The sequence below is a fragment of the Xenia sp. Carnegie-2017 genome, unplaced genomic scaffold (genome assembly GCF_021976095.1).
Source record: "Xenia sp. Carnegie-2017 unplaced genomic scaffold, XeniaSp_v1 HiC_scaffold_13, whole genome shotgun sequence".
In the NCBI taxonomy this organism is placed as follows: Eukaryota; Metazoa; Cnidaria; class Anthozoa; order Malacalcyonacea; family Xeniidae; genus Xenia; species Xenia sp. Carnegie-2017.
Window position 1 is genome coordinate 7,213,226 of NW_025813436.1, and position 23,406 is coordinate 7,236,631.

Sequence of the window (23,406 nt, forward strand, 5' to 3'; positions counted from 1 at the left end):
TACATTTTATTCATGAAATCAATACAAATTATTACAATTGGTTTTTATGAAGAAAAAAATAGAGTTTGACGTTTGTTTGGTTTGTGTTATTGGCGCTTAATTTTTTTCTATTATACACTTTTGTTCAGATTTGCTATTATATTGTGTGGGACGGGGAATACTTCAAGTACAAAGAGTATAAACCCGTAGTTGGTGCAAAATTCCATGACTAAACGGAGGCACGTACAAAGGAAGGATGGGTGTACAATGCTGACAGGTACCCTTTTATTGTCGCTGTTTATGCCCATGTTTACGCCACCCTTATTTTGTTTTAAGTAAAACAAAATAAAGAAATTCCGAAAACGGACATCTCGTTTTCTTGATATTCAAGATAATACAAGAGTTTCAAAACAAAAGATGTCGAATAAAGACGAGATATTACACCATCTTTCGTTTTAAAACTCTTGTATTATCTTGAATATCAAGAAAACGAGATGTCCGTTTTCGGAATTTGTTTTATTTTGTTTTATTTTGTTTTTGGCACTGGTTTTTAGTTTTTAACGAAGGACCAAATGGCTCGCAGGCGCAAGGCAATTATTGTCGCCATAACGAATATCGTTTATCGCTATAAATGGAACATAAAAATAATAAATGAAATCATTTCCAGATTGAAGAAAGTAGTAACATATGGCTTCACTTTTTGCTCATTCGTTTTTGACCGTTCGTTGCTATTCAATATTAAAATAAAACTTTAAAATCAAATGGCTACAAAAATTGAGGACATGCAAAATATTTCTATAAAGGTTTGTGTATTACGATTACGAGTCGTTTATTATATTGGCTGTTTTAACCGTCAATTTTGCTACTTTACGCACACATTTCTGTTTATATTTTAATTTGAATAACATACTATTTTTGAACAAGCTGACATTTTATGCTCTGTCGTATAGTTTTAATCTGTTGAGTTCAGATGACCTTCAATTTGATGTGCATTACTACATTACTTTCCAGGAAAGACCTATAGAATTGGAGTATAGTATTCATTGGAACAAAAAGCTTGGTTCAGGAATTAGTGGACCAGTAAGGTATGCGTATGTAATTAGGAGTACATGTGCAATTTCATTGCTCATTTGCAAGATTAGCCATGATTACATATGTATCAGGTGGATTCTAGTGAATACTGACATCAAGAGGTGAGAAAATTTTACTATTAAATATATTTTGTTGCAGATTATGCACTAACAAGGAAACTGGTGTCAAATTTGCCATGAAGTGTCTCACTGATTCTTCAAGATCAAGGCAAGAGGTAATTTCATTTATTTCTGAAAAGGTTGCATTGCACTTGCATTTTAAACATCAAAAACACTTTTTAATGTTTGTTCCTAATTAAAATGTATAGAATTCAAAGTGGTATAGAATTCAAACAGAAAAAATTTTTAATAATTTTAATTTGCCTATCTTTTGTGTGAATATCAATGGTACAAGTTGCATGACTTGTACTAACATATTGTGTAGGTGTATTGGAGGAGGATTTATTGAGGCAAAGGGTATAGTTGTCAGATTTGTATGATATGATTTCTTTGTTTCAGGCCAAAGTCCATTTTATGTGTAGTGGACATCGTAATGTTGTTAATGTTGTGGATGCTTATGCTAACACAATGGCATTACCAGGGGAAACAAGACCGATGTATGCAGCAATTAATTGAATGAAATTTTTCACATCCTTGTGGTACCCTTGACTTTGTGTTTATTGTTGAATTGTAGAGCAAGAATATTTTTGATAATGGAATACATGGAAGGTGGCGAACTATTTGAGAAGATCAGAAACCATGTATACTTTACAGAGAAAGAAGCAAGAGAGGTTGCCAAACAGGTAGTTTGGTTTTATCATGTGGTAACATTTCAAAAGAATTTGTGAATTTAACTTTGAATGGTAATTATTACATAAAAGAAATATTTTACCAAGGTCATTTTAACTTCATGTTCTGGCTCTTGTACATAAAGTTCTTATGATCAGTTGTGCAGTTTTACTGTGAAAGTGGGTAAAATTAAAATTGAACCATCCCACAACTCTCACAAGAAATAATTAGTATTATTTGCAAAGTTCATTCAAGCCATTACATCATTGATATTGGTTGTTTTCAATAGTTTGTCCTGCTTAAGGATGTAGTTTACTGCTTCACTTGCAAAAATTTCCATCCAATATAGTTTAATTGCTTATTTAGATAGGTATTGGTCTTCAACACATTCATTCCTTCAATGTGGCTCACAGAGATTTAAAACCGGAAAACTTATTACTGAAGGAAAAAACGGATGCTATTCACGTGAAGATTTCCGATTTTGGTTTTGCAAAAGTGGACCGAGGTGATCTTGTTACACCTCAATTTACTCCATATTATGCTTCCCCTCAGGTGCGTCATCAAATTATTTTCTAAACTCATATCATGACATTTCTTATGTTTATGTCAAGTTCACTCGTCACGTTTTGTTAAATGTTTTAAAAAAGAGCAACAGTTTAGTTTGGATTTAAATTAAGTTTTTCAATATGCTACAGGGTATGCATGAATGCAGATAAGAATTTGAAAGTACCAACATTAATGCAAGAAAAAACACACAGTATTTCTAAGAAACGAGCAATTTTCTAGCCTTTTAGCTATTTAGATAATTGTCATCAACTATGGTTATTTAAGACATATACAGGTAAGAAAACTGACTTGATTATTGTAGAAAATAAAATGTAGATGACTTTGTGCAATTTAAAATGATTATATGTTGCACAACCAGCGTTGCAACTGTTTTTAGTGCAACAACTTGTGGTGCAAAAAATTGTGCGACATATTCCACGAAAATTTGCACCATGTAGCAGAACAATAAAATTACTCTAGCAGTCATAAATGTAGTTAGAGAATTTGTTAGAAATCTTTTTCTCGTAGGTACTTGAAGCTCAAAAGTACTTGCGTGCACAAAAAAGCGGTAAATATCCTTACTTAAAGAAGCCATACACATACGATAAGGTAATAGAAAGATTTCTTCATCAATGGATTGCGCTCTCATTCGTCTTGAGCGAATTTCTTACTATTGCCACTGTTGAATTTCGTTGGGTATTTTTTACAGGCTTGTGATCTATGGTCGCTGGGGGTGATTATTTACGTAATGTTGTGCGGTTATCCCCCGTTTTACTCAGATGTTCCTAGTAAACAAATGTCACATGCGATGAAACGAAAAATTGCTTCTGGGGAATATGATTTTCCTGATAAAGAATGGGCAAAAGTCTCTGATCTGGCCAAAGATTGTATTAACAAGTAAGTCGTCAAATTTTGTCTTATTAATATCCGTCATCCTTTGATTTTCTTCACTTCTACGTACATATCTTCACGTATCTTATTGCATTTTCACGTATCTTATCAGATTGTTGTGTGTTGAGCCGAATCGCAGGATGAACATTGATCAATTTCTGGATCATTCCTGGATTCTGAACGACAATATTCCAGATACAGTTTTATTTACTCCAAAGATTATAGCTGACGAGGTGCCTGATCGTTAATAATATTATTTTAGTCTAGTTGAATAACTTATTGTGCTCATGGAACGCTCGGAGAAGACGGTTTAAAAGTGAAAAAGCTCTAGAAACATTTGTTTTATTTCTTCCTGTGGCAACGTTTCATTAATATACTGTTTCTCTTCAGGAAGAATAGTATACAAGACTAAAATTTACCGAATTTTTCTTAAGCCTGGATTGTTTATTCGTTTCAATCCCCTTCATCCAAGGGCGCGAATCTCTTTTGAAAGGGGTGGAGACATGATATTTCAGGGTTTTACTGTTGTGATTTTCCTAATATGATTTTATTTTTGAAAACGGGGGGGGGGTATGTTACCCTTCCCCTCTCAGGATTTACCCCCTCGCCTTCACCAAACTGGGATTATTCAGAGATCATATGTATTTTTAGGAAGCTTTTAAAGATGCCATGGATGGTCATGCGGTTGAGTTAACAAATATGAGACTTGCTATTAGACAAATTCGGTTAAAGCCTATCGAACATTCAAAGAATCCTACATTAATGAAAAGAAAAGCAGTTAATTTTGCCACAAATGAGTGAGTATGATAATTGTTTTATTATAATTGTTTACGTCAAAGATAAAGCTATGTCTTCTAACTTTCTCTTCATTTCATCTGTTCACGGTTCGCAACATATTTCCTTTCTCTAAACTTGTATTTGTTGCGCAGTAGTTGGCAATTTAAGTCTATTTAAAAGGTTACATTTTGGCGCTCAATCTTTCAATAATCAGAACCGCGAGCTAGATTAATAATCTTACAAAACTGCAGAAGGAAACCAGTTGTTCTGTTGACAAACAGAATGTAATCCGTTGGTCTGTTGAATAACAGGGAGAAACTTGTTCCCCTGTTGACAAAAAGAAAGAAACGTATTCTCCTATTGACAAAAAAAGGAGACCTTTCTCCTGTTTACACAAAGACAAAAATCTGTTCTCCTTTGGACAAAAAGAAAGAAACTGGCTCTCCTGTTGAGGAGCAGAAAGAAAGCTGTTCTTCTGTTGAGGAGCAGAAAGAAACCTGTTCTTCTGTTGACAAGAATAAAGAAATCTGTTCTCCTGTTGAGAAGCAGAAAGAAACCTGTTCTTCTGTTGAGGAGCAGAAAGAAACCTGCTCTTCTGTTGACAAGAAGAAAGAAATCTGTTCTCCTGTTGACAAGAATAAAGAAATCTGTTCTCCTGTTGAGAAGCAGAAAGAAACCTGTTCTTCTGTTGAGGAGCAGAAAGAAACCTGCTCTTCTGTTGACAAGAAGAAAGAAATCTGTTCTCCTGTTGACAAGCAGAAAGAAACTTGTTCGCCTGTTGACGAGCAGAAAGAAACCTGTTCCCCTGTTGACGAGCAGAAAGAAACCTGTTCTTCTGTTGATGAGCAGAAAGGAATCTGTTCTTCTGTTAACAAGCAGACACAAACCTGTTCTCCTGTTGACAAAAAGAGACACGTATTGAGAAGCAAAAAGAAACCTGTTTTTCATTGACACAGCGAAAGTTGATAAGGGGAAAACATGTTCCCCTGTTGCATGACAGAAAGAGGAAAACTGATCTTCTGTTGAAAAAGAAAGAGAATCCTGTTCTCATTTAGTGTTTGACTTCTCACAATTCCTTTTTATGCGTCATCAAATGCACTCACAAGATTCGTCAACGGAGAATCTGTCCGTCTTTCCGCAACAGTCGATGTCTATAGTTGGCAATTATAGTCAGTGAAAAAACACAACTCGATCTTTCTCAGATATTGACTTGCAGGAAACCAAGCTGAGCCAACATAATGACATCATGACGAACATATCTGTAAATGACGCACCATTAACTTCCCGTTTGTTTCGCCCATTTTATGCATCACGGTGTGTGACGTATTTTTGTTCTTTGTACAAGGTTAGATGACAAAATATTGCGTGATATAATATGTACAACAATAAGGCGAGCCACAGTCTGATTGCTAAAAGCAAGGAATTCGAGCGATGAACTCGTTTGAAGATTTCGTTGTCATCCATATAGCTACAACAATTAAATCTCATGAAGAAGGGTTTTTTCCTCAAAACTTTGAGAAATACTCTTTTAATTAATACATTTAGGCTGCGCCCAGTTGACTACTTTGCTTCCGTTGATTATGGATGTCATGAATTACGATTATTTATCATATTTCTTCTGGAAGTTTGAAGATGTCTTTTTGGTTATAGAAGGACTTGTTTTATTCTTTAATTGATCTGAGAGTGAAAAGACTATCCATATTGAGCGTGTTTTTTTGTCTTACATGTAGAAACTTTCTCATGAAACAGAAACCGAATGAAAACGAAGAGAGCTCTGAACTTTCCTTACAAGATAATTCAGCGTTCACTTTAAAGGCTTTAAAATCTCTTCGAGATATCATTGCTTATTGCCTAATGATGAAACCGGTCCAACCAAATCCCATTCGTAAGTTATTGTATTTAGGAATCAATTGTTACTGAACGACTGACAAATATCTTTACACTACCTACAATGCAAACCTAGACAACTCGTTAGTGATGAATAAACAACAGAGAACGAAAACAGTTTTATACTTCCTAAAATGTTGACTAAGATAACATGTGTCAGTTTAGGTAGTGATGAATGAACAATAGAGGACGAGAATAGTCCTACAATGAAACTACAACTTACATATAGTCAGCATATTTACTGAATATGAAGAGAACTTGTTAAGACTAGAACTTTTTAATGCAAAATATTTACGCATTATCTAATCTGCATTCGGTTCAATATTGTAGTTGAAAAGTTTCCTGGTGACGAATTGACTGGTTTAGTTCTTGATGCTTTGGAGAAAACGCAAGGCAACGAATCCATTCGAAATGCCTTTATGACGGAATCTTGGGATGGTGAAAAGTTTACGTCATCTGTTAACAAGTCGAGATTAGCGAAAGCTCTTAGTGAAATTATGCTGCAAGCAGAAAGAACGTCCGGTGTTTAGACCAATAAAATGAGATAGAATAGAAATTTGTCGAAATGGTTGGATGTTTCATTCCTATTTCGACTTTAACAGGTGAGAACTTAACCTGTTTGAGTCAAATCATCTTAAGAAATTGTATAGAGTAAATCCACATGTATCAATTAACCAAGTAGGTTATTTTTATCCCATAAAGTCCCATCAAGTCTTCGTCGTAATAATTAGATATTGTCAGTAAGGTTGCCAGACACCTCACTATAAAGGTTTGTTTGTCCGTCTGTTATCATTAAAATGACATTAATTAAATATGAACTTCATGTGGTGTGGGTTCTTTATTACTGAAAGGGATCACGTGATGTTATTATATTTAAGAAATTTTAGCCAGCGTGATATGCCCATGTATGGTGACCTCATGCCATTTCTAAGCACGTCTCCATTTGAAAATGGCTCTTGTCTCGTCTATTTTTATTTTCTGGGGCGCATTTGGTCTTGCTTGCTATCTGATTCTCACCAAAACAATTAAAGTTGCTCACTGTCTACCATTGTTCTGCTTTGTCCTCAAGCTTATCACCAATCATTTCTTCAATGTTACTTTTAAATTTCCTGTGGAACTTGCACAGTTTTTTCTCGATAAGATGTTAAATTCATTAAAGTCAATGAATACGCAATTATGTTAAATCAATTGTACATAACCAAGAAATTCTTTTTTATGTTTAAAATGGTTGAAACGAAGAGAGAAATCAATGTTAGCAAATTATAGGACAGCTTGATTTCTTCTACATCAAATGCTTTTGGTGAAATTGTGGAGAAAGCAAATTATCCCCCTGACTGCTGAAAGTAATTTCTTTGTATGAATTGTTTGTGTCGCTTACTTATAGTGCTTAGCATCACTCTCCTTCAGTCCTTCTAGATTTAAGAACAATTGATACAGTCATTTTTTCCTATTTAGAAGAAGTCTAACTGAAAACATAAACTTTTTCTTTAACCCTTGGCGGTATTTTCCGCTTTCTGCCATTGTTTTAGCCAAGTTTCATTATCTTTTTCCGTGACTAGTAATTAATATATAGAGCTTGAAGCATACCTTCCAATTTGTCATTCAATTCAATACTCCCCATCGTTTCAGCCTGCATTAAGACTGGCATTCATTGACGTCAAGGTCGATTGAATGACAAAATTTGTAAGACAAACTGTTTTTACCTCTAGTAAGTTAAAATGCAATACATTTTTGTGATTTTGTACTTTATTCAAAATTAGTTTTTTCTGTCTAAGTTGAGTGTCATTGAACCTATTTTATTAGTGGAGCTACAGCTAAAGTATTAGCAATTGATTTGGTTTCACCTAAATGATGCAATTTCTTCACAAAATGAAAGTACATTGTGAAATCTTAAAGTGATATCATTTAGTATTTATAAACTTAGTTGGTCTCGTTGATTTCATAATGGTCGAATTTTCTGTAATACGAGCTTATGGTGCTGACCACCAACGACAAATGCTTCCATTGGATAACAAAAACTGACCAATCACAGCAATTAATAAGTCATTTCTTTTGCGTTGAAAACTGTGCACCTTTGTCGTTTCTTGTTTGATTTTGGGTCTGAAACAAGAAATTTACTAGAAAAACAGCAACAAAACTATCCATCAAACAAATGTACACTTTATGCATGTAAAGACACACATCATGTCGTCCCTTCATTTAACACCTCCTAAAATGATTATTAAACATATTTACTTGCTGTAATAAACTAATAATACCCAAGTGAAAAATCGATGTTGTACGATTTAATGCAACAACTGAGCTCACGGCCATATAAGCGTAATTTTACAAAAATAACGTTATAATTTCCTGTAACACTTTTTGTAAAAAAGAATTTTTTTCCTGTTTCGAAATAATCTAAAACTGAAATGTTACGACAGTTTCCCAAATTAACATTCTCAAGAATGTCCATGGGAAGGGTCAAACGGATATGATATCACGATCATATATCTCCGCTATTTTGATTGGTTATCGAAAAAATAAAACGCAGCTGATTGGCACACACAGTAATGCTCACAGAATGAAACTATTAAAAAATGCAGAAATATGAGTTGGTTCGGTAAATAAGTGAATTGATAGAGCTTCTGATTCGAGATTATTCTTGAAGATTGAAACAAACACAAGTAAAACTTGAAAATATATCATTTTGTACTGGAATTATGAGGGGTGTTATTGCGCTTGCTTTGTTATGCGTTTTGACTATTGCTATACGTGCCGAATCATATGTTGCCTCTGGTAGTGGTGACGACGCTGGTTCAAGTACGACGAATTCAACGCAACCTTTGACAGATTCTACTAACGATAACGGTTCTGGTTCGGACGATGAGGACTTTGGCAGTAGTGGTGATGATAGTAGTAAAACACAAACGACTGTGAAATCAACAACTGTACTCCAGACAACAACCGATGACATAACAACAGTATTAACTACAAAGGAAGCGAGCACGACGCCATCAGACGACGAAGTCGATTTCAGTGGATCTGGTTCAACTGCATCTACTGTGTATGCTACAAACGAACCTTCTTCTACAGCATCTGATATTTACATAACAGAGTTGACAACTACTGATACGTTGATTATAGCTGCGACTACTGACAAAGAGAGCCAAACGACGACCCAAAATTCCTTGGAAGAGACGACCACTGAACAATCTACCGTTGAAACTTCGACCACTAACACAATGGAGAGGATGTCAACAGAACAGCGCACGCCGAGAACAGATTCAGACGGAATGAAAAGCACTCAAAAGATCGCCACTTCTACTTCAAGGCCACAGGCGGATACGAAGAAAATGCCAACAAGTGATAAGAATTACACGACAAAAAATACTGATGATAAGAATAAAGATACTGACAATGATGTTGAAGTAGCTAAAAAGAAATCTACTACCAGTAAAACTACAGTATATCCAACGACAAAATTCTTACTGGCGTTGAAAGGTAGCAAGAAAGGTCGCAAAGAAGCAGCTGGATTTACGCTCACAATTGAAGCTATTTGTGGTGTAGTTGGTTGTGCTGTACTGGCTTTACTTTTGATAGCATTTTTGATGTATCGACTTAAGAAGAAGGACGAAGGTAGCTATTTGCTCGAAGAGTCTGACATAGAAGATTATAAGAAGAAGCATGCGTCTGACAAAGAAGCTTTCATATAAATTTATCCAGTTCGGTTGCGTTGTGAACATGTTTTAGAGAAGAATATTTTATATGGAAAACAAACCGGAGAAAATCGATCATTTGGCATTCTGGCCTCATATAAAGTTAACTTAACAAATATTTTATATAAAGACATTCTGCTTCGACCTTACCAAAGTGGTATATTATATTCTTCATAGTTCATTCTTTAATATCAGTTATTCAAAAGTCCGAATTTTCTAAAGTGACAATGCTTGCAACGGATGCTTGCTTGCGTTCATTTACTTGCTTCAAGAACTTGACAATTAATACCGATTTGATTTTCCCTACGTATTGTGTTTCGTTGTTAACGACATGTCAAAGTATTGTGGTTCGTTTGTTTCGGTTTTTGTATACATAGATTTTGATATAACTCGAATAATTAACTTCTTTATTCTACATGATATGTAGGTTGTACAGAAGTTTATATGATTTAGTAATACTTTCCGATGTTGTTTGAAATACTTATATTTATTGACCATGGCTTTATTGTACAGCAAAATCTATTCATATTAAGCACATCATTTTTTCTATTACAAATATTGCGTTTTTCAGTAAATATTTGTAATAGCAACACGGTAACCCAGCCGTAAATTCAATGCGTTTTTCTTGGGATGGTCATGCTCTTATATTTCATTCAAATTAATAGATATGTGGCAAGCAAAGCGTCATTTCAAAAAAAATGTTTTTATTTTTTTTTGGTCGTTTCAGGCAAATGTGAGCTGTATGCATTGTCTGAAAAGATATTGACGCATCTTCCCAAATTTCGCTATTATTAATAATAAGCTTAAAAATATTAGCAAAATGCAGGCATCTTGATAATGCGTGTCGGTAATTTCCTTTGTTAAACATTTTGCTGTGTATTGTCTTACTTCACGCTCTCCCAACTTTATTCAACGCGGTCAACTTTTGAGGAATATAATTTTAATAGCAAAAATATTCGGTATTTGAATTGGAGCAAAGCATTTCCTGTTCTAATCCCCACGACATAGCAAAATATCAAATTCCTCGACACATAACATTCCAAAAACTTCTTTCCTGCTAAAATGGTAGTGAATTTCCAATTTCTATGCACATTGAATTTATTTTTGTGACAAATAATGTTTTTTACATCTTGCTGACAATTCGATTATTTGTCATCTCCTAACCATGGCGAACAGAACGAGATAGAATTAGAGGAAATTTGAAAATTGTACAGCTCAGAGTTAACGTGAAAATGTTTTATCGCTCGCGCAAATTAGAAAATGAAAGAATTTTTTTCCCGGAAAACGGTGATAGGTGAGAAACGACTGCGAATAGTTGATGTCTAACGTTTGGCATACCACTTCACAAGATGAAACATGAAACATGTGAGTCCTCATTCTCTGAATGTATCGTACGTGGCTACGTCAGTGGTCAGGATGCTACTAAGTTTTTACAATCTATCTTGAGGACTTTGCTCTGTAAATTTGTTAAAATCCAGAAGAAGTATGTTTTCGCCATCAGATCTCAAATGTGCAGAGTTCGTCATTGTTTTGCAGGCTATTGAACATTGTTGGATTGTCCAACGTTCAACATTGCCAGACATTCTTCAATATTTTCGAATATAAAACATTGTCCAAGATTACATAGCATTGTTGAGCGTTGTTAAATGTTAATCAACATTTAGTATTGTTCTACATTGTTTTACAAAGAAATAGAAAAGTCATATAACTATATAAGATCACATGCTGACGTCAGCGGTGTATAGTCTTCTTGTCACGTGGTATCATACTGATTATATCTTATCGTTTGCTTGAGTAAATTTGCATATGTTTCGTCACAATGTTCTTTGCATTTGATTATTATTTGAAAAATATTGCAATGTTTTTCTCGTAAAATCATAATTTTGGTGTCTCTTTTGTGCTTTACTGCCGTTCATCTTTATTCTACGATACAAGTGATCTTATGGATTCATTTGACATGGAAAACAGCAACGATAGCTCTGACAAAGTTAAGGAGAAGGTACGCGTTGTTAGTTTGGAAGACCCGAGCATTATCGCTTCGGATTTTGCTTCAAATTCTAACAACAGCGTTTGGTCACTTTGTGGATTGAATTCTGACGATCACCACGTTGATTTGGGCGATATCTCGCCATCCATTAGCCCCATATTTTCTGAGCAACAAATGGCAGATCATTTGCGTGAAAGACTGACTGCTGAAGAGAACATTTTTACGGGGGAGGGGAACGACCGGGTGGCTCTTTCGCATGACACCAAACACTTGACTGATTTAAAGGGCGATCTAGAGCTTTTTGACCAAGAAATTAAAGACTTCGATCACTTAGATGATGCTACGAAAGATGGTGCCAAAAATTATAGTCGTTTTGGACAAGATGATGAGGAATCATTAGCGAAAATAGCTTCAAAATTGTCGACAAATAAACGTGCTCAGAACAGAGACACAATTTTTCCTCCAAGAACTCGTACTGCCTTGCGAAATAGGACGCGTCAGCGTGGGCAAGAAGAAAGTAAAAAAGTGCTAGAAAAGAGCGTTACAAGAGACGAGAAACCTAGTGCAAAAAATTTGGATCAAAGGTAAATATTAATTCCATGTTTGCCTTCACAATTTACGGTGTTCCACGCGGTCAAACGAATTTTAGACAATACCCCCGGAAATTGCTTTTCCAGTTAAATGTGCATTGGGATGTTTGAATTGACTACTTTTTCGTAATTTGACAGTACTTTTTGAAGAGCATTTATGTGAATTAAATAAGAAATTTATTGGCAAGTTATTTTTTGTACCAATCAATTTGTTAAAGTACGTGAGTTCAAGAGCACAAAGCTTTTTAAAAAATTTCTTGCCACCGTCATTTCAAGCATTCAAAGTTTTCAGTAATTCATTGATTAATAAATGCATCAGGAAGCATGTTTACTTTTTATTATTTGCTAATATGATCTTTAAAAGTTTTCAAAGGTTACATACATGATGAAATCTTTGCCAAATAGCAGTTGAATTCACCTTTCATCATTCATTCTTTTCAATAATGAATCATAGAAAATTCTTTCTAGTTAGCACTTGACAACACTAGACTAAGTTTTGTTTAGTATCATGTAATTGTAAAATACGATTTCATTAAAACTTTGTGGTAAATTTTGAATTGAATGATATTTTCATGCTGACATACTTTGCCTTATCTATTTTCTGTTAGTATGTTTTTCCAAATGATCACATTCATAAATGCTCACAAGCAAATGTCACATAAATATTTAACAGTGATCTTATATTGTATTAGTCTCTCCTAAAAACTCACTCTTATGTCTTGTTTTTTTTACTGTTTGTTTTCATAGCTGATAGTTACTTTGAATTGCTAGCAATAATTTGGTGTAATTTACTAACTGAAATTTACTGCCTTTTATTACAAATTTATGTTTGTGTTTGCAGTAGTTTAGGAGATGAAAAAGTTACAAAAGCAAACATGAGTTCAGACAAAGATTCTACAATGACAATCTCATCTAATGGGCAAAACAGATCTCATAGAGTCACAAGGAGCATCACTGGAAACCTTAAACCAAAACAGCCATTTGAACATGAAGAGAGGCAACCTGTACAAAGTGCAAAAAGCAAGGAAAGTAATAAAAAGCAAAGCAGATTAAAAAAAAGTAAAAGTAGTGAAACAGATAACAAAGACAAGAAACTCAAGGAAGAATTATTTACCGACGAAGAAATTTCATCTGGCAACGATGACGAAGGATCTGAAATTCATGAATATGACTCAGACTATAGTCCTGAAGATGATCCTGATAGACCTTGGTGCATTTGTCGAAAACCACATGGAAACAAGTAAGGAAATTTGATTTAAACATTTAGAATTTGTTCAAAAATTTCCACTCTTTTGAGTTTATTTCTATGACTGAGTTTATTCTACCGTTGGATCGAAGTGTTTAAAGCTTGAGTTGTATGCTTCTAATGAGGTCTCGTGGCTGCAGACATAAAGAACTAAACTTCATATTTTATGAAGATGTTAGAGTGCAGTGTGCGAATTAGTTCAGAAAAAACAATGTGCAATTTTTTTGACAAAATTGTTTCTTTAGAGGCATAATCAAATCGATATTACATTAATTATTATATAGCGCTAAATTAATATTTTTAAATGTGAACAAATTCATATGATTTACGACAGTGTTTTTCGTTAAAACCGCTTATTTTTGCACATCGTTTTGAAAAAGTGATGTGCAATTGTTTTCATTTTAGCTAAAACGATGTGCAAATTGCACATTGCACACCATTATTTCGCACACTGTTAGAGTGTGCAAAATAATAAATATGTTTTATTTTCAGATTCATGATTTGTTGTGATGGTTGTGAAGAATGGTTTCATGGTAAATGTGTTGGTATAACAATGGAACAAGGAAGACAAATGGAAGAACTGGGACAAGAATATGTTTGTAATAAATGCATTGGTAAGTGTATATATGTATAACCTAAACAGTAAATACCATATTTATTTTTTTGCTAAAGGCAATAATCTTATTAGATTGTGCAGTTACATTTAACAAAGTAAACAATCAAAACTTTGCTATTCATTTTGCTTTTGAAAACTCAAAATCCACTTAAAATAGATTATTACAAACAAAAATTGACGATAATATTTTTAAAAAAACGAAGCAAAACAAAGCGACTCTTTGCTCAAGTATTCAGTTGTTGGATTTCTGACCATGGTCAAATTGTAAAATCCTGCCTTCTGCTACAGCAAATCAGATTGCATGAAAGTCTAGGATTCTGCTCGCTGGTAAATTTTTAAAAAAATATATTCTAATATTTTTTAATTCACTTAAAACTGGAGCCAGTGAAAACATACAAAACACATTCTCTACATTGAACATATGTGTAATTAAAATATATTAAATGTTAAATATTCTCAAAATGTTTTAAACATCAACAACTTTTTTTTCAAGTATAATTAACAAAGAGTATATCTACGTATATCTACAAACAGGAAAAGATACTCCCAAGTTTAAACTATTTACTTTAAACTCTAACTAAATTGTTAAACTATTTTCATATATGGAGTGAAACATAATTTTTTTGTGTATTTTTTTCAGAGAAAAAAGCAAAAGAACAAGAAATGATGAAAAAGGCAAAAGAATTGGCAAAATCTATTGTGAAGAATAAAAATGACATCACTACGGAAGAGACACATAAGAAAGCACGGGAAAAACAGAAGAATTCTACAACTGTATGTATATTTATGTGATTATATATATTATGAATTCAAAAGCATGTTATACAATTGGGATTGTGCAGAATGCTGTGCAATCTGTGACAAAATTTTGTCTTCATAAACATGCATGTTTGTTTTCTATAATTTTACTTTTTGTTGATGACTTCCCTGTCTTGTACAAGTCAGCAAAAAAAACATTAATGAAACAACCAAGTTTTTAGCAACATAGCTTGTAATTAAACTTCAAATTCCTTGGTGTGCAAAATAAATGCTGGGCTGCATGAAATATTCTATTTTCTGGGAGAACCACCAGACAGATAAAAATATTTTGTGCAAGAAAATGCCTCGTGGGAATTTTCACTTATCCAATACAAATGAAATCATTTGTATCAATCACAATAACATAGCCAGAGTTGGAGGTTGAGAGCCACAACCCCCCCCCTGGTAAAGTTCTTTCCCTCCTCAAAATACTATGTTGCCATACCAATGGTCCCATGGTCTGCTATACTATACAGCCTTGGATAAATGATTCAAGGAAATTGTCAAAACTTTGTTTACTTATCTTTAGTGAATTTTTTAACTACTCTTCGTTATTATAGAGCGTCGTTGCTGACGCAGACTCTAGTGTGAAACTTAACGTTCAGTCTCAGACTCCCACGCAATCGGATGAAGTTAAGATCAAAAAAGCCAAAGAACCGCCCGGGTTTAAAATCCCGAAGAAAGTGCGAACGACGCCGACCCCAGTCTCACACGTAACCGCTCAAGTTTCTAGGAAATGCATCATAGATGGTTGTTCACGAAACGCGTTCGAAGGTGCTGTGTATTGTAGTCGTGGATGTATTGAAAGGTATGGGGTTGCAGTTTAGTAGAGTGCTTCAATACTTAAGTTAAACATCGTTCTTGTTTGTTCTTGTTTAATTGCTTGATGATTTGTAGAAACGACTATAGAACAAATTTCTAGAAAGTGTACAGATCGGGATGAGGAATGTTCTTGATTTCTTTTTGTAGACATGCTGCACAAGCAATGAAAATCTTCTCTTCAAGCGTGAGTGTTTACCCATTGAAGATAGATTCAAACAAATTTTTGCTTCTAAATGATGAGAAAATTTTAGTAGCTACATGTTTTGATCAATCTATGGTGAAAGTTAAACATGACATCGGTTTCTTCATAATTTAACCTGTAGTTTTATCGATAACATGAATATTCCCATCGTTCTTCTACAGTACTTTTCATACCAGTTGTTGTTCCTAGGCTATGGTACTTTTCACACTTATCATTGGCCATCGTTTCTTAGCCATTTCAAGAATTATATTTCTTTTGCTTATCACTTGGAAAGCGTGATTTGAAATATGTTAATTGAACGAAAATTTTCTGATGAAATTTCGTAGCTTTACTTAACTTATCCTTTTCATGTGCTTCTGTAGGGTTCTGGGAAGAAGCTTTACACATCAGAAGGAAATCGTGTATCTATGATTGAGAAATCTTCGGGACGTCTCGTTGCTGGAATGACTGCACCTGTCGTTACAAAGCTGGCTGAGTGGATTTTGAAGAATCCTTCATTTCAAGTTCTTTTTTCGGGTATGTATGGAGAACAATTGAAAAATACATCGAAATAACTGCTTATATTAGTGTTTCCAGTAAATCGAATATCTTTAAAACAATGTTTAAACTGTAGTTAACTTTATTAGTAAGGTTCATTTCTAGTTCATTATATCTTCTGTACTACTTCATAATGAGTAACTCTTTCCGTTTATGAACTATCTTCAACAAAATCTTTACGTTAGTTTTAGTAAGGAGCTATAGGAAGAAAGAAACTACACCTGTAGTCTGTGTTAAATACTTAGATATCAATACTGCATTTCAGGAAACAGTCCTACAAACCACCCTTCGTCTTCATCAAACAGCAAAGCTTCAGGTTTATGAAATGAACATAATAGGACGACATTTAGTATATTTGTTATGTGAATTCATTTATAATTTTTTTACGACTATTTCATTATATCAAAACCATTTTTTTTATCAGAATCAAAACAGAAGAAAGAAGTGGGCAAGAAAAGTGAGGAAGACACTGTACGTAGCAATGTTAGACGAATGATGAAGGATATTTTATTGGAAAGGTAAGATTAATGTTTATTTACACGTAATATACCTTACACTAAGCAACAAGGTAGTGACGATTTGCGAAGTAACATTTCACTTGCATTAATTATTGGCGTACGAGAGTCTTGTTGAATTGTCATATCTAGTTCTTCGTTTTGTTTGTAGGAACTGAACTTTTTGCATGTAAGAATAACCCGAGGATCAAAGTTCATAATCTGCGAATGATATATATATATATTTTGATAAAAAATGGTTTTGATATAATGCAAGGCCAAACACCGATGGGGAAAATGAAAATTTTTTAATCATTTCTTAATAATGAATTCACAGATAGGAAAGGAATATTTAATGCGGTGCAGAGTTGATTTTTTTAAGTAACTATTTCCAATATATTCCAGGAAAAAGGAGTCAAGCGACATCAATATTTCAGGCGAAGAAATCGTAAAATTAGTTCGCAAAATCGAAGAAGATATGTTCAAAGCGTTCAAAGATACGAGTCATCGATATAAGGCGAAATATCGCACGCTCATGTTCAATCTCAAGGACCCCCGAAACAAAGTATGAAAAATTTTCCTGAAAACACTTTTCTCCTTCTCTCTCTGCTCTTCCCTGTTGTACATCTTCCCATTTCTCTCCATCGTAAACTTGAAAGTTTCCCGAAAATAGAAAGCTTACATTTTCATTCATTTCTTGTTTGTTTTTTTTTTTGTTTAAATTTTAGTTTAAACAAAATTTCAGTTTAGTACCCTCTTTCGATCATTTTTATACCTTCATGGAAATGAGTTGGCAAATATTAAATGAAGTACAATGTGCAGATTTTGTTGTGAAAATTAGGAGAATTTAAAGCAAATAATTCTAGTTAACTGAAGATCATCTTTATTTATAGGTTCTGTACAAGCGAGTATTGAATGGCGACATTCCGTCAGAAAAATTGATTTCAATGACATCCGATGAACTGGCTACGAAGGAGCTTGCTCAATGGCGGGAACAAGAAACAAAACATGTAATGCATTATTGTAATGAATTGTATACGTCACTTTTCTCGTTTTTTTCTCTCTCTTCATTTTCCACTTTTCTTCTTTCCGATTTTTTCTATGTCCTCTTTCTATGGGAGAATTATGTAATCTTTATGCACAAAAAGTTTTCTTTTCAGCAATTTTCTTTCTACTAAGATCGGTAATTGTAACGTTTCCTTAACATATGAGACGTTATGTATCAATATTGTCAATCTTACTGATTGATTCAATATGATTTAATCATGTGATTGAGTCACGTGATTTTATTTGATTCATTGCACAATGATGATGATTTATTGCGAGAAAAAGGTCATTTTCTTTTTGAAGAAGGTTTGTATGAAACCATTTCGGTTCAGTATAGCTCAATAGATTAGTGAAAGAATACTTTGAAAGAGAGCAGAATTTCAAAATTTGTTGGAGTCTATCATAGAAATTTCCTAACTATATTTTTTCATGCAATTTACCTGAAAGACCATCCTCACTTTGTTAAAGCTTCATTATCGAAAAACCGCTGGCATTGTATGTATTTTGACACACTTGAAACTAGTGATGCATCGATATCGGAATATCGGCTAATACAATTATCGGTATCGGTATTTTTCTGGCCTCTGTTACGGATGAGTAAATATTACATTGCAAGTTGAGTTGTGTTTTCATATTTTTACAAAATAGCTTTTTCTACTAGTTTGTCTTTACAAATTACAATTACAAACAATTTATTTGTTTGACTCAATTTGAAAAATAAATTAATTTTTGTCAAGTAATATTAATTTTTGTCAAGTAATACAGGTAAGCAATGGAAAAATTTCTTGACACAAAACTATCGATAAGGGCATTGTATTATTGTTAAAATTGTATATCGGTGCATCACTACCTAGAACTAATAAATCCACTGGTCACTGTTAATTGTACCACTGTCGACAGGCGACGGTAGTTCCATATAAAAGTATGTGTTATTTTACTACATCAGGCTTGTGTTAAACTTTCCTGTTCTGATAATAACTGTTATATATCCGAGCAAAGAATGTGAAAATTATTACAAGAAAACTTTTCGCCACAGATGATAGACATGATCAAAAAGGAATTTGAGGGGGAAAACACGAACAAATCACGACTACTGAAGAAAACTCACAAAGGGGAAGTTGATATTGATGGTGACGAGGATCTGAGTACTTTAGTGGTACGTGTGTTGTCTTGCAGACATTTTTTTTGTCTGAGTTTTTAAATTATTACTCGCAGGAAAATAAAATATTTGATGTATAAATATTTCTTTGTTCTATTTCATTTATCGCTACCAACACGCTAACCCAGATAATAGCTGCATTATGTGTTAAAGACTTACCGTTCTCTTTCGTTCATTCATCACTACCTACCTACACTAACACGCGTTATCTTAGTTTATATGTTAGGTAATGTTCTTATTTGTTTTGTGTTTGTTGTATAGGAACAGTTATACCTGACGGGGATGTTTTTGGCAGATTTCATTGTTAGAAATTCAACATCTTGCTTGTTTTCTTTAGTCAACAGATATCAAAGATATTGAAGAAAAGAAGCCAAAAGAAAAAGTTGAAGAAAAAGTAGAACTTCCTTTGCTTGACACGACTGAAGAGCACCGATCTCATTTGTTTGATCTTAACTGTAAAATATGCACGGGAAAAATGGCTCCTCCTGGGGAAATTGTTGCCACATCACCAACAAGGACCAATGCTCCGTGAGTAATCGAAGTTTTGCACTTGCATCTTTTCTGCAGAAATTTCCTGAACACGTTTATCACATTCTTAAGTTCGATTCATTGATTCTGTTTAAAGGTCCTTCCTCGATTATCTACATTTTCAGGGTTATACTCTCCGAATAAAACACTTAATCAAAACTAAGCTTGTTAATACTAATCACTTCTTCTGTCTTCCAACTTTTTTCATGGACATTGTTACTGAAGAAAAACGTCCACATTTTTACAGTAAAAGGCTTTATCCGGTCTTTCGTCTTTTATTCCTCGAAGAATTTTTTCTACCTAAGTTCTGTAAAAAAGTTTAACTTCGTAAATTATGCTTACTTTGTATTACTTCAGGATACAAGCAGCTGCTGAAAGCTCTGTTCCTTCCCCTCCACGAAATGAAGAGCTTAGTTCATACAATGAACCCTTGTAAGTATTTACGTACACAAAAGATTTTCCCAACTGAAACCATACATATTAATGTAAAATAAATTCCATTGTCTCTTATTGTATTGTTTCATTCACGCAGCCTTGTGTTTTGGACATAGCGTGAAGTGATAAAAATGAAAAACTTAGAAGTGCACTCCACCCCTATTTGCTTTGTTTTGCCATAGATCTCCAGTGATCCATACCACTCCTTCTGTATCAACTGATGTTTCGCAAAAGCCAAAAATTGAAACGAGTATTTGGAAAGGTTCCGTTACAATGCCAAGTGTTGCAAAATTTGGTTCAAACGCGTTTCTCGTCTCCGGTTCATTAGATAATCTCGACCAGGTTTTACCCGACATGCTTCAGGTTGCAGGTCGGATCGCGTATAAACAAGTGTGGGACTATGTGAAGCAATGTCGTTCGTCATCCTCACGGGTAAGTTGACAAAGTTTGCTGTGGTCAAAGTTGACCTGTATAGTGGTATGTGTTAACTTGTATCATTGTTAACTATTTTTACCATTGAGCAAACACTACAGAAAATTTCTAACTTTCGCAGACACATGTTTGTAGAAGTAGATCGTCCTGGTTATAGTACAGTCCTGAGAAAGGTTATAGTACAGTCCATGTTTTTTTACTCCTATGTTCAAACCATCTACTTTATCACAGACACATGAAAATAGAAAAGTTGGACATTTTGTTTCGAATTAATGTTTCTACGTTTTTTTTTTGTCCATTTCAGGAGCTTTGCGTCATTCGCTTTGTTGCCAGTCCGGATGAGGAAAAGATCAGTTATGTTTCGCTGTATTCGTATTTTCACAGCCGCAAACGTTGTGGAGTGGTGGGTAATTGTCACAGTGCTGTCAAAGATATGTATCTTGTACCGCTGGCTTCACATGAGCCTGTACCAACATTATTGTTGCCTTTTAATGGACCTGGTAAGAAAATCGGTTGATTTGTGTTCTTACACATCTAGTGATTGCACGAGGAAATTTATGTTGAACAAACTTTTCTAGACAAAATTTTTTCTTAATCTCCTGTTGTAGTGTTATAGCCTAAGAGCTAGATAATAACTTTAATTTTACTTCCTGTATCATAAAGTTCTTGCGTTTTTTGGTTATTAACAGGTATGCCCGAACCACGGCCCCATATGCTACTGGGTTTACTTGTGATGAACAAAAATGTTCCAGTCAAGCGATCACGTTCAGCTTCCGATCGATCTTCTACTAAAAGTGAAAGCATAGAACCACCATCAAAACGAAGCACTGCGGGTGATGTGACCGTTAAAACAAATAAAAAGCCAAGTGATTCACCTGTCGATGAAATCGAAGATATCGTCTTTCATTATCACCACACTCACGGAAATAAACAGGGAAAATCCACGAAGTCGGGAAAGGCCGGCAAGACTTCGAGTGGTGCTGGCAAGAATCCCACAATGCCGCCCATGATCTCAGCGCTTTTGAAGATTCAAGAACAAGAGAAGCGATTGCGGGAGTTACAGAAACAATCTGAACTTCTAGAAAAGGAATTAGCTCCAACGGTTAACGTCAGTATGTCCAAGGTTACTACTGGGTCAATGGGTACGTCTGGGAGTAAAATCCAAGCATCCCAAAAGGTACCGTCGTTGCCTCCAAGTGTCCCTCCTTCGTTAAATATTATGTCTCCGGTTCAACTAGGCAATTTGGCTTCGGTGCTTGGCGTTCAAAAAGATGCGGTAAGTGTACCAGATAACAAACCCAAACAAGCGGGTGTGCTGGCAAAAGCTGGAGTTAACCTAGGTTTCCCAGCAGTCATTGGTCAAACATCCGTCAGCTCTCAACTTGATTCTCATCGTACTAAAATTGCTGCAAGTCCAAATGTTGTTTCAAGTGTTTTGGATACATCTGTTCCAACAATTGGAACTCAGGGACCATCAAGTGCTCCTTTAAGTAAAGAAGAAGAGCCATACGATCCAGAGACGGCAGACAGCGAAGACATGCCGTATGATCCCGAAGATATGGACACTATTGATATTTCCTTGGATGAAGCACCTAGCCCAGAAAAGACTACTGCAATGTCTAGTCGTACCGAAGCTACAGCTATGAACACAAGCGTAGAAGGAGTGTATGTTACTGAACAAGCAAATGTTATTCATGGAGTTCAGGTCACTGAAAACCTGAATCAGAATATCTTACAAAATGCTCTAGCTATTGGTGCATTGCTTAAGGCTGCAGGCAAAGATAGTGCCCAAACGAAACATGTAACGACTCCCCCCCAACCCTCCATACCAAAAGAACTGGAGGAAAAAGTGCAAGCGTTGCTGAAATCAGAAAATACTGGAGTGATTCAGCAGTTTAAAGGAGATCCTCGAGTAAACAGACCAGAAGTACGCGGTTCCAATGTAGAAACAAGAGAGGCTTACAATTTTAGTAGAGATTTGAGTACAAAGGAGGGTGAGTACCCGAATAGACGAGGCGAGGAGGCAAAATTTTACTCATCTAGGTTTTCTTTGAACGCTTCAAGGCGAGATGAAGATGATGATCACAGACGAGGGGGTTCACATAGAGGATATAACAGAGACATGCGTGATAGATGGGATTCTGAGCAGGATTATCATCGCGATTACAGATCTCGTGATAATCGTGGGTATCGTGGTGATCCTCGGCGATGGGAGGACGATCGACGACGTTACGATGATCAAGAACGTAATCGTGACAGAAACTGGCGACGATAAGGCGATGAATGGATCATATCTTAGACAAACACGTGTCCATGCTGCTATGCTCACTGGGATAAGTTATGGTTATAGGAGGGATAAAGAGGATATCTGGTTCCCCTGAAAGTTATAGTTTTCTCACAGACATGTGCATTTTTAATGTGAGTATTGAGTACTCAGTCGTCCTATGTACGTCATACATGCCGCAAATTGTTTTGTGTCAACGTCATATGTTGTCAACGTCATATGTTGTCATACATGTCTCAAGAAAGATTACACGTTAGACGTGTCGTTTGACTTTAGTCCACTTGTCTTGTATTTAAGTTAGTGATGTAAACATCTCCATATGTCATATTTTATGTTACACATGATAACAACGTGGTAATTCCTCTTAAATTCCTCCCTGAAAACTACTCCATTGACCTCAGAGTCATCCTAAGACCTGTCAAATGTAGACTGCTTAAAGTTTGGACAACTTTTGTAAGATAAACAGCTTTTAGGCATTAATGCTATAATCATGTTTTATAAATATCTTAGCAAAGTTTTAAAAGATTATATTGAAGTTGTTTTTCATGAACCAAACAGATGAATGTGTTTACTCTATTTCTAAGATTCTAAATTA

At 34.8% G+C, this 23,406-nt stretch overlaps 3 protein-coding genes across 6 annotated transcripts; all 3 read left to right on the forward strand.

Annotated features, from left to right (window-relative positions):
- Positions 1-237: 237 nt before the first annotated feature.
- Positions 238-6,762, forward strand: LOC124455752 (MAP kinase-activated protein kinase 5-like). Of its 2 annotated transcripts, none has more exons than XM_047006392.1 (12): positions 238-256; positions 991-1,064; positions 1,210-1,285; positions 1,569-1,666; positions 1,744-1,852; positions 2,205-2,390; positions 2,913-2,993; positions 3,094-3,281; positions 3,388-3,508; positions 3,927-4,072; positions 5,783-5,937; positions 6,270-6,762. In XM_047006392.1, exons 3-12 carry the CDS (start codon positions 1,247-1,249, stop codon positions 6,467-6,469), a joined length of 1,323 nt encoding a protein of 440 aa, XP_046862348.1. In that variant the 5' UTR covers positions 238-256; positions 991-1,064; positions 1,210-1,246; the 3' UTR covers positions 6,470-6,762. The 2 variants fall into 2 exon arrangements, with proteins under 2 accessions (XP_046862348.1, XP_046862340.1); XM_047006384.1 differs by lacking the exon at positions 238-256 and adding an exon at positions 569-782.
- A 1,753-nt stretch (positions 6,763-8,515) lies between these two features.
- Positions 8,516-10,056, forward strand: LOC124459639 (syndecan-3-like). The gene has a single exon (XM_047009125.1). It carries the CDS (start codon positions 8,639-8,641, stop codon positions 9,629-9,631), a length of 993 nt encoding a protein of 330 aa, XP_046865081.1. The 5' UTR covers positions 8,516-8,638; the 3' UTR covers positions 9,632-10,056.
- Positions 10,057-10,162: 106 nt separating this feature from the next.
- On the forward strand, positions 10,163-23,366 carry LOC124459637 (death-inducer obliterator 1-like). 3 transcript variants are annotated; one of them, XM_047009120.1, is made up of 17 exons: positions 10,163-12,205; positions 13,053-13,451; positions 13,950-14,071; positions 14,714-14,847; positions 15,432-15,679; positions 15,841-15,877; positions 16,258-16,411; positions 16,698-16,748; positions 16,857-16,950; positions 17,332-17,491; positions 17,820-17,936; positions 19,010-19,129; positions 19,470-19,660; positions 20,018-20,092; positions 20,278-20,527; positions 20,832-21,027; positions 21,217-23,366. In XM_047009120.1, the coding sequence occupies exons 1-17, from the start codon at positions 11,577-11,579 to the stop codon at positions 22,800-22,802; spliced, it is 4,563 nt and encodes a 1,520-aa protein (XP_046865076.1). In that variant the 5' UTR covers positions 10,163-11,576; the 3' UTR covers positions 22,803-23,366. The 3 variants fall into 3 exon arrangements, with proteins under 3 accessions (XP_046865076.1, XP_046865077.1, XP_046865078.1); XM_047009121.1 differs by having other exon boundaries at positions 13,056-13,451; XM_047009122.1 differs by lacking the exon at positions 16,698-16,748.
- The last annotated feature ends 40 nt before the right edge of the window (positions 23,367-23,406 follow it).

Bases quoted from the DNA above. Each gene is read 5' to 3' on its own strand.
- LOC124459639 (XM_047009125.1), top strand. From the start codon at position 8,639: ATGAGGGGTGTTATTGCGCTTGCTTTGTTATGCGTTTTGACTATTGCT.
- LOC124455752 (XM_047006384.1), top strand. From the start codon at position 741: ATGGCTACAAAAATTGAGGACATGCAAAATATTTCTATAAAG. The intron at 3,509-3,926 runs GTGCCTGATCGT...ATGTATTTTTAG, and splicing joins CAAAGATTATAGCTGACGAG to GAAGCTTTTAAAGATGCCAT. The intron at 4,073-5,782 runs GTGAGTATGATA...TCTTACATGTAG, and splicing joins GTTAATTTTGCCACAAATGA to AAACTTTCTCATGAAACAGA.
- LOC124459637 (XM_047009120.1), top strand. From the start codon at position 11,577: ATGGATTCATTTGACATGGAAAACAGCAACGATAGCTCTGACAAAGTT. The intron at 14,072-14,713 runs GTAAGTGTATAT...TATTTTTTTCAG, and splicing joins TGTTTGTAATAAATGCATTG to AGAAAAAAGCAAAAGAACAA. The intron at 19,130-19,469 runs GTACGTGTGTTG...TGTTTTCTTTAG, and splicing joins AGGATCTGAGTACTTTAGTG to TCAACAGATATCAAAGATAT.